Source organism: Mustela nivalis (genome assembly GCF_964662115.1).
Source record: "Mustela nivalis genome assembly, chromosome: 7".
NCBI lineage: Eukaryota > Metazoa > Chordata > Mammalia > Carnivora > Mustelidae > Mustela > Mustela nivalis.
The window spans coordinates 127,918,356-127,933,782 of NC_139026.1; the positions used below are offsets into that span (position 1 = coordinate 127,918,356).

The following is a 15,427-nucleotide window of genomic DNA, read 5'->3' on the forward strand; positions in this document are numbered from 1 at the left end:
GCTAATACCAAAGACTCTTTGGGTATTAACAGGATAATAGGAATAAGGAACTAACTACCAAAACTCTATGCACATAAATAAAACAATTTATGTGAAATGAACAAATTTCTTAAAAGTCATAAATGAGTAAAAGCTATTCAAGAACAATGTGATAACTTGAGTAGTTTTATGTTTATTAAAGAAATATGACTCATAGTAAAAATCTTCCATTAGAGAAAACTTCAGGACAACACCTGAAGTGTCTCACCGGAAATTTCTATGAAATATTTAGGGGGAAACAATTCCACAAGTTTTATATATTCTATTCCAGAAAATTTAAGTGAAGGTAATGCTTGTTCCCTTAGTCTATAAGGGCAGCTTTGTCCTACCGTGAAACTGAACAAGGATATTTTAAGAAATGAAAGCTACAAACCAATGTTTCTATCACAAAAGCTCTTTTAACAGCATATTAACAAATGGAATATGCCAGGAATGGCCAGCAATTCCTGTACCCACAGATGAAAAATTTCTCCAGACTTTGCTGTGAAAGAGAGGAGAAGACAAGGGGTCCAATGCTCAGAGGCGAAGACCTTTGCTCTTTTTGGCTCTCACTTTTATTGGTCCTTCAGGATACTCACAAATCCTCATCACTAGTTCTCAAGTGGGTGATGTGTGACAAGGAGCCTTATAGAAACTAGGTGGATCTGTTTACAGGAAAGATAAGAAACACTAATATGCTGCTAAACATAGCCTAAGGCAGGCTGTTTTGGCTAAGAAAGCTTCTGGATGGCAGCTCCTGAAGGCATTACAACCTTTCAACAGCTGACTGGCCCGCAGGCCTTGGCATTCCAAAGGCACATGGCTACTCTGAAACCTACTCCCGCCTCATGTTACATTTTAACAAGCCAGGTATTATAGTTGATTTCATTAACCCCAGTGGAAATCCAGTAACGTATTAGAAAGAGAATACATTAAAATCATCCAGGAGATGCAGAGTTGGTTCAATGTTTGGAAAGCGATCAGTGTAATGTACCTTGTTAACAGACAAAAGAAGAAAAGCACATGATGATCTTAGTAGATGCAGAAAAAGCATTTGACAAAATCAACATACAGCCATAATTAAAAACCTCAGCAAACGATAGACATCTGTAACCTAATAAAGGGCATAGACAAAGACCCAACAGCTAACATCATACCCATTATGAAAGAATGAATGCTTCACTTCTAAAACTGAGAAGCAGGCAGTGATGTCAACCCTTACCACTTATATTCAATGACGTACTGGAAAGCCCAGCCAATGCAATAAGGCAAGACATATAAGTAAAGGCATACAGTTGGAACAGAAGAAATAAATCTATCCATATTTGCAGAAGATGTCATTGTCTATGGATAAAAATCATAAAATGTATTTAAAAAGACTTCTAGAATTAGTAAATGAATTTATCATAATAATGATACAAAGTTGGTATAAAATCAATTGGATTTCTATATAATGGCAATGAATAATTGGAAACTGAAATTAGATAAATGAAATTTGTAATACAATCAAAGTAAATTCTTACATATAAATCTAACAAAAAATATGCTGACTTCATCAAAATCAAAAGCTTCTGCACAGCAAAGGAAACAGTCAAGAAAACAAAAAGGCAACCCAGGGAATGGGAGAAGGTATTTGCAAATGACAGTACAGACAAAAGGTTGATATCCAGGCTCTATAATGAACTCTTCAAACTCAACACACACAAAACAGGCAATCATATAAAAAAAAAAAAATGGGCAGAGGGTATGAACAGAGACTTCTCCAATGAAGACATACAAATGGCTATCAGACACATGAAAAAATGTTCATCATCACTAGCCCTCAGGGAAATTCAAATTAAAACCACATTGAGATATCACCTTACACCAGTTAGAATAGCCAAAATTAATAAGACAGGAAACAACATGTGTTGGAGGGGATGTGGAGAAAGGGGAACCCTCTTACACTGTTGGTGGGAATGCAGGTTGGTTCAGCCTCTTTGGAGAACAGTGTGGAGATTCCTCAAGAAATTAAAAATAGAACTTCCCTATGACCCTGCAATTGCACTCCTGGGTATTTACCCCAAAGATACAGATGTAGCGAAAGAAGGGCCATCTGTACCCCAATGTTTATAGCAGCAATGGCCACGGTCGCCAAACTATGGAAAGAACCAAGATGTCCTTCAACAGACGAATGGATAAGGAAGATGTGGTCCACATACACTATGGAGTATTGTGCCTCCATCAGAAAGGATGAATACCCAACTTTTGTAGCAACATGGACGGGACTGGAAGAGATTATGCTGAGTGAAATGAGTCAAGCAAAGAGAGTCAATTATCATATGGTTTCACTTATTTGTGGAGCATAACAAATAGCATGGAGAACATGGGGAGTTAGAGAGGAGAAGGGAGTTGGGGTAAATTGGAAGGGGAGGTGAATCATGAGAAGACTATGGACTCTGAAAAACAATCTGAGGGGTTTGAAGGGGGTGGGGGGGTGGGAGGTTGGGGTACCAGGTGGTGGGTATTAGAGAGGGCATGGATTGCATGGAGCACTGTGTGTGGTGAAAAAATAATGAATACTGTTATGCTGAAAATAAATAAATTTAATAAAACCTGATTTTAAAAAACAAAACAAATATGCTGGGTTTGAATTCTGAAAACTACCAAGTAATGATCAAAGACATCAAGAAGATCTGACTAAATAAATGGAGTATTGATTGAAAGATGATGGGTCTATGTTTGCCAAAATTCATAGAACTGGATAATCAAAAGTCTGACTTCATTTTCCATATGTAAGTTTAAACATTTAAAGAAGAAATAGTAACTTTTAAAAGTTTAAACAATTCTGATGGTGATGAAGCTGCCACATAGAGTACTTAGTAGTAGTATCTTTTTTTAAATGATTTTATTTATTTATATGACAGAGATCACAAGTAGGCAGAGAGGCAGTCAGAGAGAGAAAGGGAGAGAGGAGGAAGCAGACTCCCTGCAGAGCAGAGAGCCTGATATGGGGCTGGATCCCAGGACCCTGGGATCATGACCCAAGCTGAAGGCAGAGGCTTTAACCCACTGAGCCACCCAGGCGCCCCAGTAGTAGTATCTTTAAAGAAAAAGTACAACTTTATTGTTGTGCTGTATGTATTTCTCTTCACTATAAAAATGTGAACAACTTTATAAATGAGCTTATGGTATAGGTATAGGTACCCTTATAGTTTCTGAACATTTTAGTTCAACTAAATTCTTTTTCTAACATTAGAGAAATCTTTTATATTATTCCCACACCTTCAAACAGTATCATTCTAATTACTGCCCTTTTCCAAAAAAATTCACTGCACATTCATTGAAAGAAGGATCTTTTTAGACTTTACCAAAGTAGCATGTATGAAAGAAAAGTCAAGCTTTGTGACTGTGAATAAATAGGTATGTGTTTAGCCACTGATTTTTGAATAAATTGCTTATTATAATTTTTATAAAAATGGCATGCTGTTGTGGTTCATAATCAGAATATTGTGAATATTCTTTGAATATTTTTATATTGGTTTGCCAGGATCTTGCCTTCATCTCATTTATGAAGGCCCCAAATACACAAAACCATCTTTTAATGAGAATTTGAATGGTGCATACATATTACCCAGTTAAATAACTAAGGAGCTAGTTATCTTTTTTGTCTTATTAGCTTCTAGCTACCTTTTAGGATCCAGTAACTGTTCCTTGAAATTCATTACTAATTTAAGAAAATTGACAAGGAGATTGTCTAAAGCCCCAGGAGTCAAAAGGAGATGCCAATTATAACTTCTACTCCAATGGCCTTGAGACTTTGACTTCATTCTGTACCATGTGAGAGAGAATCTGGCCAATTTTGCATAACCTGCTTGTACAAGATAAGATTTGAAGGAAATGTGTCTTCACTTATAGAGACCTTAAAATGGTTGACAAAGCTTCATCCTGATGAACACGTATCGTGGATGGAAGATTTTAAAATCCCCAAAATAGTTTTCTGCAGCCAGATTGTGGTGTAATGTAACAGTGAGAAATAAAGAGGGTGGGGATATAGAGAAAATACCTATTAATATATAGATAATTGCCATCATTAAATAGTTTTGAGCTCTGAGACTGAATGCACTAAAATAAAAAAAGGTACCCAGGAGATTAATTGATTGTCGACTCAGACCCCCATCTACTGTTTTTATGGTTATAAATTCTAGTTTGGGGGGTGAAGGTAGAATAATGGTTGACACTGATGAAAGATATTGAATACCAATTGACACAAGTTACATTTTTAATATCTTATTATTTATATTTGACTATATTGCTATTTTTGTTTATAGTACTTTTGTGAGGTTTTTGTCTTGTATAAATAGTGAAAAATTAGAGATAATATACAACATTTAGTTGAACTATGGCCAATACTTAATTACTTAGCTCTAGGGGTCAGAAGATCTGCAGCTATTATGTGAATCTATAAAAATTACAGTTTTAATTGTTTCATGTTAATTGTTATTGTGTAATCTTAGCTTTGTTTATTCCTCACACTGCATCTGCAGTTTTATTTTCAGTGGATCTTACATTCAAGAGACTTTGCATATTCATCATTTTTAAGCTCCCATGATAAGAAATCAGCTTACAGGGGCGCCTGGGTGGCTCAGTTGGTTGGACGACTGCCTTCGGCTCAGGTCATGGTCCCGGAGTCCCGGAATCGAGTCCTGCATCAGGCTCCCAGCTCCATGGGGAGTCTGCTTCTCCCTCTGACCTTCTCGCCTCTCATGCTCTCTCTCACTGTCTCTCTCTCAAATAAATAAATAAAAATTAAAAAAAAAAAAGAAATCAGCTTATAGATGTTATTCATAAATCATTTTATAACCAATTGCTTCAATTTTATTCCAAATAAAAGTGTAAACAATTTATATACTATCTATAATATTTTCAAGAATCTTGTTGAATTGTTCTTAGGTCATGGATTTATTCAGTCCTTACACAAGTATATAGAGAACACCTATTGTGCCAAGGGTTGTTTCAGACAAGGGGGAGATAGCAGTAAAAAACAAACAGCCATCCCTGTGTTCATGGAATTACATTTTAGTGAAAGAGAGAAATACAGTAAGTAAATAAAAACAGAATTTTATGTCAAGTGGTGATACGTGATATGGAGAACAATAAACCAGAAAGCCGAGAAAAGAAGTGCCACAGATAAAGGTAAGATGGAGTTTTAAATAGTGTAGTCAGGCATAGTACATGAAGAGCACATTTACGAGCAGAAGAATCCCCAAGGAGTTGAGGGAGTAAGCCATGTGTACTTTGGAAGGAACCGTAAATGCAAAGGTCCTAATGCAAGAGTCGTCTTGGTTTGTATAAGGAAGATCATGGTAAGAGCTAATGCATTTGTTCATGAAGGACAGAAACCCATGTAATAATTTTGAGCGGAGGATACATGATCTAACAGACATATTTAAATGTCAGAAGAGGATAAGGAGGCAAAATAAAAGTTAGTGTAATCCAGAAAGCGTGATGCTCCCTTGAGTCAGAATTGGTAGTAGTAGCCGAGGTGGTAGGACATAGCGAGATTCTGGATGCTAGTTTACAGACAAAGCAAAGATTTGCTGATGGGTGAGAGCAAGAGATGGGTCATGGATCCAGATTTGTTCCTGAAAGAGAATGGATGGAGTTTTCATGAGCTGAGATGGGAAGAAAAGCAGAGGATAAAGTCTGGGGAGACAGAAGCAGAAGTTTAGTTTTAGACCCATTTCTTTTTTTTTTTTTTAAAGATTTATTTATTTATTTGACAGAGAGAGATTACAAGTAGGCAGAGAGGCAGGCAGAGAGAGAGAGGAGGAAGCAGGCTCCCTGCTGAGCAGAGAGCCCGATGCGGGACTCGATCCCAGGACTCTGAGATCATGACCTGAGCCGAAGGCAGCGGCTTAACCCACTGAGCCACCCAGGCGCCCCTAGACCCATTTCTATCAAGATGAATGTTAGCTCTCCAAGTGAAAGGACCAAGACAACCACAGGATATATAAATATTGGAGTCCAGGGAAGCTGGGACTGAAAGATAATTTTATGGGTCGTTGGCATCTAGGAAGTGTTTTAAATATATGAAATGAGGTGATATTAACAAGATTGTGGGTGTAGAGAAGAGAAGAGATCCAAGGACTGAGCTCTGGGGCATTCTCATGTTACTTTGTGTAATGCAGAGGAAATGAGGAAAAACCAGCAAAGGAGACTGAGAATGAACAGCTAGTAATTGAAGAGGAAAACCAGGAGAGAATCGTGTAGCAGAACCTAGCGAAGAAACGGTTTCAAGAAAGAGGGAGTGATCAAGTATATCCAATATTACTGACATGTCAGGTGTGACAAGGAGGAAAAATTAAATATGGGATTTAGCAATATAGGTCATTCCTGATATATGCACTTTCAGTGGAGTGGTAAGGGTACAGAAAAGAAAAAAAAGTTCTGATATGCCCTACAATGTGAATGAACCTTGAAAACATTATGCTAAGTAAAAAAGGTTGAATGCAAAAGGCTAGATATTGTATGATTGTGTTTATGTGAAATGTCCAGAAAAGGCAAATCTATAGAGATGAAAAGAAGGTTGGTGGTTGTCAGAGCCTGAGGAGGAACAGAAAATGGGGAGTGACTTATAATGGGTATGGGTTTTATTTTGGAGGGATGAAAATGTTTTGGAAGTAGTGGTAATAATTGTACAATATTGTAATTATAGAAAAGCCACTGAACTGTATACTTTAAAATGGTGAATTTTATGTTATGTGAATTTTAGCTTATTAAAAAAAAATCAAAATCCTCACTGGAATAGGCTCAAGAAAGGAATTGGGGAGAAGAACTCGTGTTGGAGTCCATGTAAATAGATAGAACTTAGCGAAGTTAGCTGGAGGGGGTTGTAGGGTCCGAGGGTTTTCTTTCCATGGGTGAAATTTTGGCCCCCTTGCGTACTGAAGTGAAAGAAAACTCGTAGATGTAAAGGAGGGGAGGAAATTGCTAGAATAATTCCTAAAACAGGAAAGAGGAGATGATTTTCTGAAGAAACATGGGCAGCAGTGCAGGGAGATGGGTGGTAGGACTTGGGAAGTTTTCTCCTGTTTCCTCTCATTCTCCCAATGAAATGTGAAGCAACATGATTATCTGAGAATGATGATGGGGAAGAAGGAATTGGAAGGGGAAGGAGGGGGTAAAGGATTTTGAATAGCAACCTAGGAGTGGCGGAAAAGGAAAGAAAAAAAAGTGGTGGGATGGCCACATGCAACCAAGTGAGTAGTCACAGATACAAAGCCATTTCAGTCGGGGTGGTGGTGGGCTCTTGCATGCTCACCTTCCACCACACAGATACAGGCTGGAGTAGGTCTTGAATTTCCTTCCTGGAGGTCTCAGCATATCCACAGTGATGCCTTTGACTGGAAATGCTCGGGGCACTCACCTGCACCCATGTTGCTTGTGTTGAGCTCCTGCGCTCATTTCTCCCACCCCCACCAGAGCCCATGTTGTGGCTGTCCCAGGCCTTGTGGTTCTTGTCAGGATTGTGGCTCAGGTATTTCGGGAGGAGAGAGTGAGAATTGTCTGGAAGTAGCAACAGGACAGGAAGGATACCTGGTCCACTCTCCAGCTCAGTGTTGGGAGGGTAGTGGAGGGAAAAACAGACACAATGGGAGAAGATGGCAGAGGCAGTCATTCCAATAGATCAGCTTCCAGCTAAAGAGGACAGTCTATCTTACAGTTGACACCTGTTCCATTATGCTCCTCACCATAGGCTTTATGTTTCCACATTAGGCCATGTTACTTCATGGATACATGGATGATTTGGTTTGGGAGCTTGGTAGTCACCACAGGGATCTGATTAAAATGCAGAAGCACTAGCAGAGTTGTATTGTTCTCTCTGTCTCTGTCTTTCTCAGTGTGTAATGGGGTTGCCTGAGGGGAGACGCTGCCACAGAACAGAGTTGGGTGGAGAGTTCTTTCTAGAACAAATGCTAACATTTTAAAAAATACATGTGCCTTTCTAGATGCACTTAATCTCATTTCTTGCCAATTTTTAAATTTAACAGATGAAATTTTACCCTGTCCAGAAACATTGAATACGGAGCAGGAGCAGTGCCATCTAGATACAAGTCTCTGCAGTTTTGATTCTACAGATGAAGGACTAAGGGGTAAGTGTTAAATTGAGATGCCCACCATAATGGTAGGTAGCCACCCATGAGACTTGGAACCACTAGTAGTAATTCAGACCACTACTATTGATACTCACTTGGCAAACTTTGTTGACATTTATGTCCTAATTTAGCCAAAGTGTTATTGAAAGTCTGTGGTTTATTCAAAGCACGAAAGATACTAAATATGTCAATTTAAAGTGATGTTGCTCTGTAAAATAGTTCCATTAAAGACCATCTTTGAATTATATCCATTGTTTCTTCTTTAAAATTTCAGTGTGATTATGAATAGCAAATGATTTAAACTAACTTAGTTCTGTAAGATAGGTCAGGTCAGATACTATGTATGCCACTGAAAGCATTGTAACTGGAGCAGGGGTACAAGAAAAAGTGAAAACATCTTTTTACTTTTAAATGGTAATGGTTTTTTTTCGGGAGGGTGTCCATCTGGGTCAAGGAAGAACTTTTGAAAAACAGGTATGCTGATATAGTTCAAGGCTTGTTGAACCCAAATTTCTAGGTATGAATTAGGAAGTGTGTGTGCGTGCGGTGTGTGTGTGTATGTGTGTGTGTGTGTGTGTGAAGCCTTGATTACAACTCATATGCTATGGCTAAGCAGCCACTCTAGTGACTTTTCCACGTCACGTCTCTGTAGTGTATCAGATCTGTGGATTGGAATTTGATATGCGTGACTGGGCATCTGAAACATCTGTTGGGCAAATTTCCTGGATGCGCACAAAAGCAAGAGAAATTCCTGCATTAGAATCTAGACCTCAGCAGGATCAAAAGAGTGATGAAGGTAGGAACTAAAAAAAAAAAATACTCTTTATATATTTTTTTCAGAATTGTGATTTATTGTGAGTGGTATTAAAACATTTCATCAGGGATCCTGATGAAGATACGGAGTATATTTTCTTGAAACTATATTTACCATACATAGTGAAAGGAAAAAAAATTAAAAACCTTATTATCAATAATGTAAAGGAAGAATTATACTAGGTAAACTATTTTAATTTTGTAAATTTTATTATTTTCTTATCATCAGGAGATAATAGATTTTGTGGGAACCAATAGGAAAGGTATTAAAAGGCTTCTATCAAAATGTATTTGCTCCCCCTTTCACTAGTGTCGATAAGTTTCTTTTTCATCTAATATTAAGTTTGTGTTTCTGTTTATTGTTCTTTCCACTGTTTTTCTTTCTTTTTTTTTTTTGAGGAGGCATATTGTTAGTCTTTTCTTAAAGTAGTAATTTAAGATTTTACTTAATTTAAGATTTTGCAGAAAGCAATAGCTGTTTTTTTCTTCTTCCATGTAGATTTTACTTTCTCCATAGTTTTGCCTTTTCTGGAATGTCATATAGTTGGCATTATACAATAGGTAGCCTTTTTAGATTGACTTCCTTCATTTAATAATATGCATTTAAGATTCCTCCATGTCGTTTCATGGCTTGATAGCTTGTTTCTTTTTCATATGAATCATATTCCATTACTTGGATGTGCCAGACGTTATTCACCTACTGAAGGACATCTTAGTTGCTTCCAAGTGTTTTGCAATTATGAATAAAGATGCCATAAACATCTATGTGAAGGTTGTTGTATAGACCTAAGTTTTCACCTCTTTTGGGTAAATGCCAAGGACCATGATTGCTGGATCATGTAGTAGGAATATATTTGGTTTTGTAAGAAACTACCAAGCTGTCTCCCAAAGTAAAGGTACCATTTTTTATTGCCATCAACAATGAATGAGAGGTCTTATTGCTTTCCATCCTCTCCAGCATTTGGCAATGTCAGTGTCCTGGATTCTGGCCATGCTAATGGGTGTGTAGTGGTATCTCCTTGCTTCAGTTTGCGTTTCCCTAATGCCTTATGCTTTTCATATGCTTACTTGCCATCCATATGTCTTCTTTGGTGAGGTGTTTGTTAAGGTCTTCGGTTTTTGGTCTTTTATCTTTTATTATTTTCTTTCTTTCTTCTTTTTTTTTTTTAGAGTTTATTTATTTGTTTGAGAGAGAGAGAACACAAGCAGGGGGAGAGGCAGAGGGAGAGGCAGGCTGCCCTGCTGAACCTGGAGCCTGATGCAGGGCTTAATTCCAGGACCCCAGGATCATGACCTGGGCTGAGGGCAGATGCTTAACCAACTAAGCTACCCAGTAATCCCTATCATTTTCTTTATTCACCATTGTTTCTTTTATTTCATGCCCTTGATTTCTTTTCCTTCTTGAAAAGCTTCATTTACTAATTGTCCTTTAATTTAGAAAAGATCTGTGGTGATGGGCTTGCTTAAGGTTTATGTTATAAACTTAGAATATTTTTAATGACCTCACTCCTAAATAATAATCAATCAGGTCAGACGGTTTTCTAAAGAAAGTCTGTATATTCTATTTCTAAGCACATGGAGATGGTTCTTTATTTCCTGATATCTACAGTAGTCATTGGGAAGTCTGAACTCATCTAATTGTTTTTCAGTTTTATGCATATTTAAAAAAATGTTTATCTCTAATGTTTGAAAATGTCACTATAATGAGTACGGATCATGACTATATTTTTAATTAAATTTTTCAATGCTCAGAATATATGTGTTTCATCACTTGTGGAAATGGTATGTTACTCTTTTCTAATAATTCTCGTTGAGTCCCTCTGTTCTTATCTTCTTGAGTGCCTATAAAATATAGGTCCTGGGGGCCCGTGTGTTAGTGTTTTCTATTTGTTGGCCTTGTTCTTTGTTCTTATTTTTGTCTTCCACTTCTGTTATGCCTTTGTAGTTTTAAATGAAGATTTTACACACTTCTTTTTTATTTCCTGTTTTAGTATTTCAATTATACTTCCTTTCTCACCCTTTATTTAGTGCTTGCTCTGAATTTGTGAACTTCATTTACAACTGATCCAATTCCACTTTCAAATAGTTTCATACTTCTTCATGTAATGCAAGTATCTTATAATAACAGAATATTCCCAATTCCTCCCTCCTGGCCCTTGCATCATTGTTGACATTCATTTCACTTATTTGCAAATTATAATCATCAAATACACTGTGGCTGTTACTATTTTGAACAAACTATGCTCTTTTAGATCAATTAAGGAAACTATAAATTAAAGATTTTGCTAAAACTTAACAACTGATGTGTTTTATTTATTGCTTTCCTAGTACTGTTCCTTCCTTTATTTAGATCTGAGGTTCTGACAGATATCATTTTCCTTTTCTTTGAAGAATTTCTTCTGACGTTCCTTAAATTCAAAGCCATTGTTTCCTTGTTTATTTTCTGTTTAGATAATCTGTCCATTGATGTGAGTAGGGGGTTTAAAGTCCCCTACTATTATTGTATTATTATCAATTAGTTCATGTTTGTTATTGTTTTATGTATTTGAGCGCTTCCAAGTTGGGTACATAAATATTTACAATTGTCACATCTTCTTGTTGGGTTGTCCTTCTTATTATGATATGGTGCCCATCTTCATCTTTTGTTATAGTATTTGGTTTAAAGTCTAGTTTGTCTGGGGGCCTGAGTGGCTCAATCAGTGGAATATCTGATTTTTGGTTTTAGCTCAGGTCATGATCTCAGGGTCATGAGATCAAGCCCCATGTCTGGCTTCACAGTTAGTGCAGAGTCTGCTTGTGATTCTCTCCCTCTAGCACTGCCCCTCCCCCTGCTTGCATGCTTTCCTTCTCTCTCTAAAATAAATAAGTAAATCTTTAAAAAAAAATAAAATCTAGTTTGTCTAATATATGTATTACTACTCCTGCTTTATTTTGGCATCCATTTTCATGGTAAATGTTTGTCCATCCCTTTACTTTCAATCTATAGACATCTTTAGGTCTAAAATAAATCTCTTTTAGGCAGCATATAGATAGGTCTTAATTTTTTTCCCTTTCTGACAATCTATGTCTTCCTAATGGAGCATTTAGTCCATTTACATTCAAAGTAATTATTTAAAGATCTGTATTTATTGACATTTTATTACTGTTATATTGTTGATTCTGGAGATTTTCCCTGATCCTTTCTTATTTTTGTCCCTTTTGGTCTATCTTTTGTACTCAAAGATTCCTGTTTAATATTTCTTGCAGGGCAGTTTTAGTGGTCACAGACTTCTATCGTTTTTGTTTGTGAGGGAAACTCTTTATCTCTCTTTTTAAATTTTTTAAAAATTAAATTAAATTTTTTTTCAGTATTCCAAAATTCATTGATTATGCTATTCTAAATGAGAGCCTTGGCTGCAGATTTTTCCCATTCAGCACGTTGAATATGTCATGCCTCTTTCTTTCGGCTTGCAGTTTCTATTGAGAAATCTCTACCTAGCTTTATGGGTTTTCCTTTGTAAGTTAAGGACTTCTTTTAAGATTTTTTTCTTTATTACTATATTTTAAAAATTTAATTATAATATATTTTGGTATTGAACTATTTTAAAAATTTGATTACAATATATTTTGGTGTGGGACTATTTTGTTGATTTTTTTTTTATTTTTTATTTTTTATAAACATTTATTTTATTTTGTTGATTTTGATGGGAATTCTCAATGCCTCCTGGATCTGGATATCTGTTTTGTTCCCCAGACTAGGGAAGTTTTTTACTATTACTTCTTAAAAATTCCTTCCCCCCTTTCAGTCTTCAATTCTTCCAAGACTCCTAAATTCTGAGTGTTATTGTGAATGATGGAGTCATTGCGTTCCCTACATCTATTTTTCTGTTGCATAATTCTTCCTCTCTTTTGTTCAGCTTCATTATTTTCCATTATTTTGCCTTCTACAGTACTAATTCATTTCTCTGCTTCTTCTAGCCTGCTGTTCATTGCATCAAGTCTGTTTCCAATCTCATTTATTGCATTCTTCATCTCTGATTCTTTTTTAACTCCTTTCCCCCTTTGTTAAGGGTCTCACTAATGTCTTTTATTTTTTGCTCAAGCACAATGAGTATCCTTCTGATTGTTGTTTTAAATTCTTCATCAGGTCTGTTACTTATATCTGCTTCACTTATATTTCTGGCTGTGGCCTTATTTTATTCTTTTATTTGGGATTAATTCCTCCATCTTGGCATTTTGTCTAACTCTCTGCCTTCTTCTCTGTGTTAGAAAAGCCAGTTATGACTCCTCTTGAATCTAATGACCATGAAGAAGAGATCATGTAGTGTCAAGGTCCTGGGACTTCAAGGAGTATCTCTGGAATGTCCTGAATGCACTCCACTGTTGTGTTCTTGTTGATCTATCCTTCAGGCCAGTCATCTGTAGAGTCTCTTGTTGTCTGCTGTGAGCAGTGTTTGGTTCCTGGCCTGAATGTGACAAGTTTTAACTAGAAGTGCTCAGGTCTGTTTGTGAGACCTGACACCACTTTCACCAGAATGGAGACCCTGAAGAACTCTCTGGCAAGGAGACATGATGTGAGCAGGGGTTTGTGCTCATGTTCTGAGGAAAGAGCTCCTGTGTTAGGACTGAGGCATGCTTGACTGAGAAGAGTAGTTCTGTCAGAGTTCAGGGGTATGAAGCTTAGTGTAAGCAAATTAGGTAGCTAATGTTGGTGTTATCCTGCTTCCCTTGGGTGGGCTCTGTGTTTATGCCGGCACATAAACACAGTGGAGTGGCACTAGCCAACTCCTTTGTTTTTGGAGAGGCATCTCTGTGAACTCTGCCTTTCAGGTCTGTGCTCTGAGAAGAGCAAATGTAGGTCAGTGCTTCTGTACTGTTTGCCCTTAGGTTGTTTGCCTGTCTTTTCTCCAGAAGTAGTGTGGTGACCTCTGGGCTCTATCCCAGCCAAGCTCATTGACCTTTAAAATTTCAGACTTTAAGCCCTCCTAGGTGCAAGAACTCATAATCTTCAGCTCCTCTTCATTTCCAAGCCAACGACTTTGGGGAAACTTTCTCTTTGTGCATTACCCTGTGTGCTCTTCTATCTCTTGCCCTTCTCAGTGACCATGGCTCCTTCCCCTCTGCAATACCCACCAACCATTTCTGCTCTAAACCACATCTCCACACTTTCTACCTTCTTCAGTGTGGCCTTTTCTCTCCCTTTAGTTGTGGAGTTTGTTCTGTCAGTCTTTGGCTCAGTTTCTGGAGTATTTCTGGAGTGATCTGATAGTTATCTAGTTGTGTTCCTGGGACAAGGTAAATCTAGGATCCTCCTACACTGCTGCCGTCTTTCTTTCCTAACATTACTTACAAAACAGGTCTGTTGGCTACAAATTATCTCAATTTTCATTTGTCTGAGAAAGTGTTTATTTCTTCTTCATTTTTTAAAGGTTCTATTTATTTTAGAGAGACAGAGAGAGTGCACACGTGAATGTGGGGGGGAGGCAGAGGGCAAGGGAGAGAGAGAGAGAATCTCAAACTGACTCTGAAGTGAGCATGGAGCCCTGTGTGGGGCTTGATCTCATGATCCTGAGATCATGATCTAAGCTGAAATCAAGAGTTGGACCCTATTAAAGGCAATCTTCATTTCTGTTATAGTGTTTTGTTTTGGTCTCTAGTATTTTTTATTCTTTTTTAGAATTTCCATCTCTCTGACTACATCTCCCATCTCTCTGACTACATCATCTATCTTTTTTTGCATGTTTCTACTTTTTTTCCATTAGAGCTCTTAACTTATTAATTATAGTTGTTTTAAATGTTTAGTCCGATAATTTCAATATTCCTGCCATATCTGGGTCTTGTTCTGATACTTACTCTTTCTCCTCAAACCCTATTTTCTGTTTTTTTTTTTTTTTTTGCCTTTCAGTGTGCTGTCTAATGTTTTGTTGAAAGCCAGACATGAAGTGCTATATTAAGGGAATTAAGGTCAATAAATATTTAGCATGACCTATTACTTTTATGTAGCTAGAGATTAGACTCTACTTTTTGTCACAGCTGTAGATGTTTGAGGCTAGAATGTCATCTGGTATCCTTGTTTTTGTCTTACCTGTTGTCTTTGGGTTTCCCTAAAGACATCTTAAATTAGGTGTGAGACCTACAGTTCTTTGGATCGTATTATCCTATTATTGTTATTGACTAATAACAATACTAGTTTAGGGTTTCATCTTTGTGATAATCCATGGAATTTTGCACATCCTATCACTTAGTCATAGTGCAAGGTAGTGACTGTTGGTATATGTTCCGCCTCAGTTTCTGAGCAGGATTCCCCAACTCTAATCTTTGACTTCATTGAGAGAGTTTTTTCCTCCAGCTTTTGTTTGCAGCATTCAAGTTAGTCAGAATCTAAGCTACCACAGCTTGGGGCTGATCTCAAAGTTCCAGAGTTCTTTGGTGTCAGCCCTACTCTTCACTTGGTATAATTGTTCTTTACTTAACTATTG

General features: G+C 37.2%; 1 protein-coding gene across 1 annotated transcript in view; it reads left to right on the forward strand.

Annotated features, from left to right (window-relative positions):
- Positions 1-15,427, forward strand: part of MALRD1 (MAM and LDL receptor class A domain containing 1) — a gene marked incomplete at its 5' end in the record, with an annotated part of 779,396 nt that overhangs the window by 58,193 nt on the left and 705,776 nt on the right. The window contains 2 exons of the mRNA XM_082742491.1: positions 8,052-8,153; positions 8,809-8,952. Of these exons, the coding sequence (XP_082598617.1) occupies positions 8,052-8,153; positions 8,809-8,952 (246 nt within the window). The remainder of the gene's footprint in view (positions 1-8,051; positions 8,154-8,808; positions 8,953-15,427) is intronic.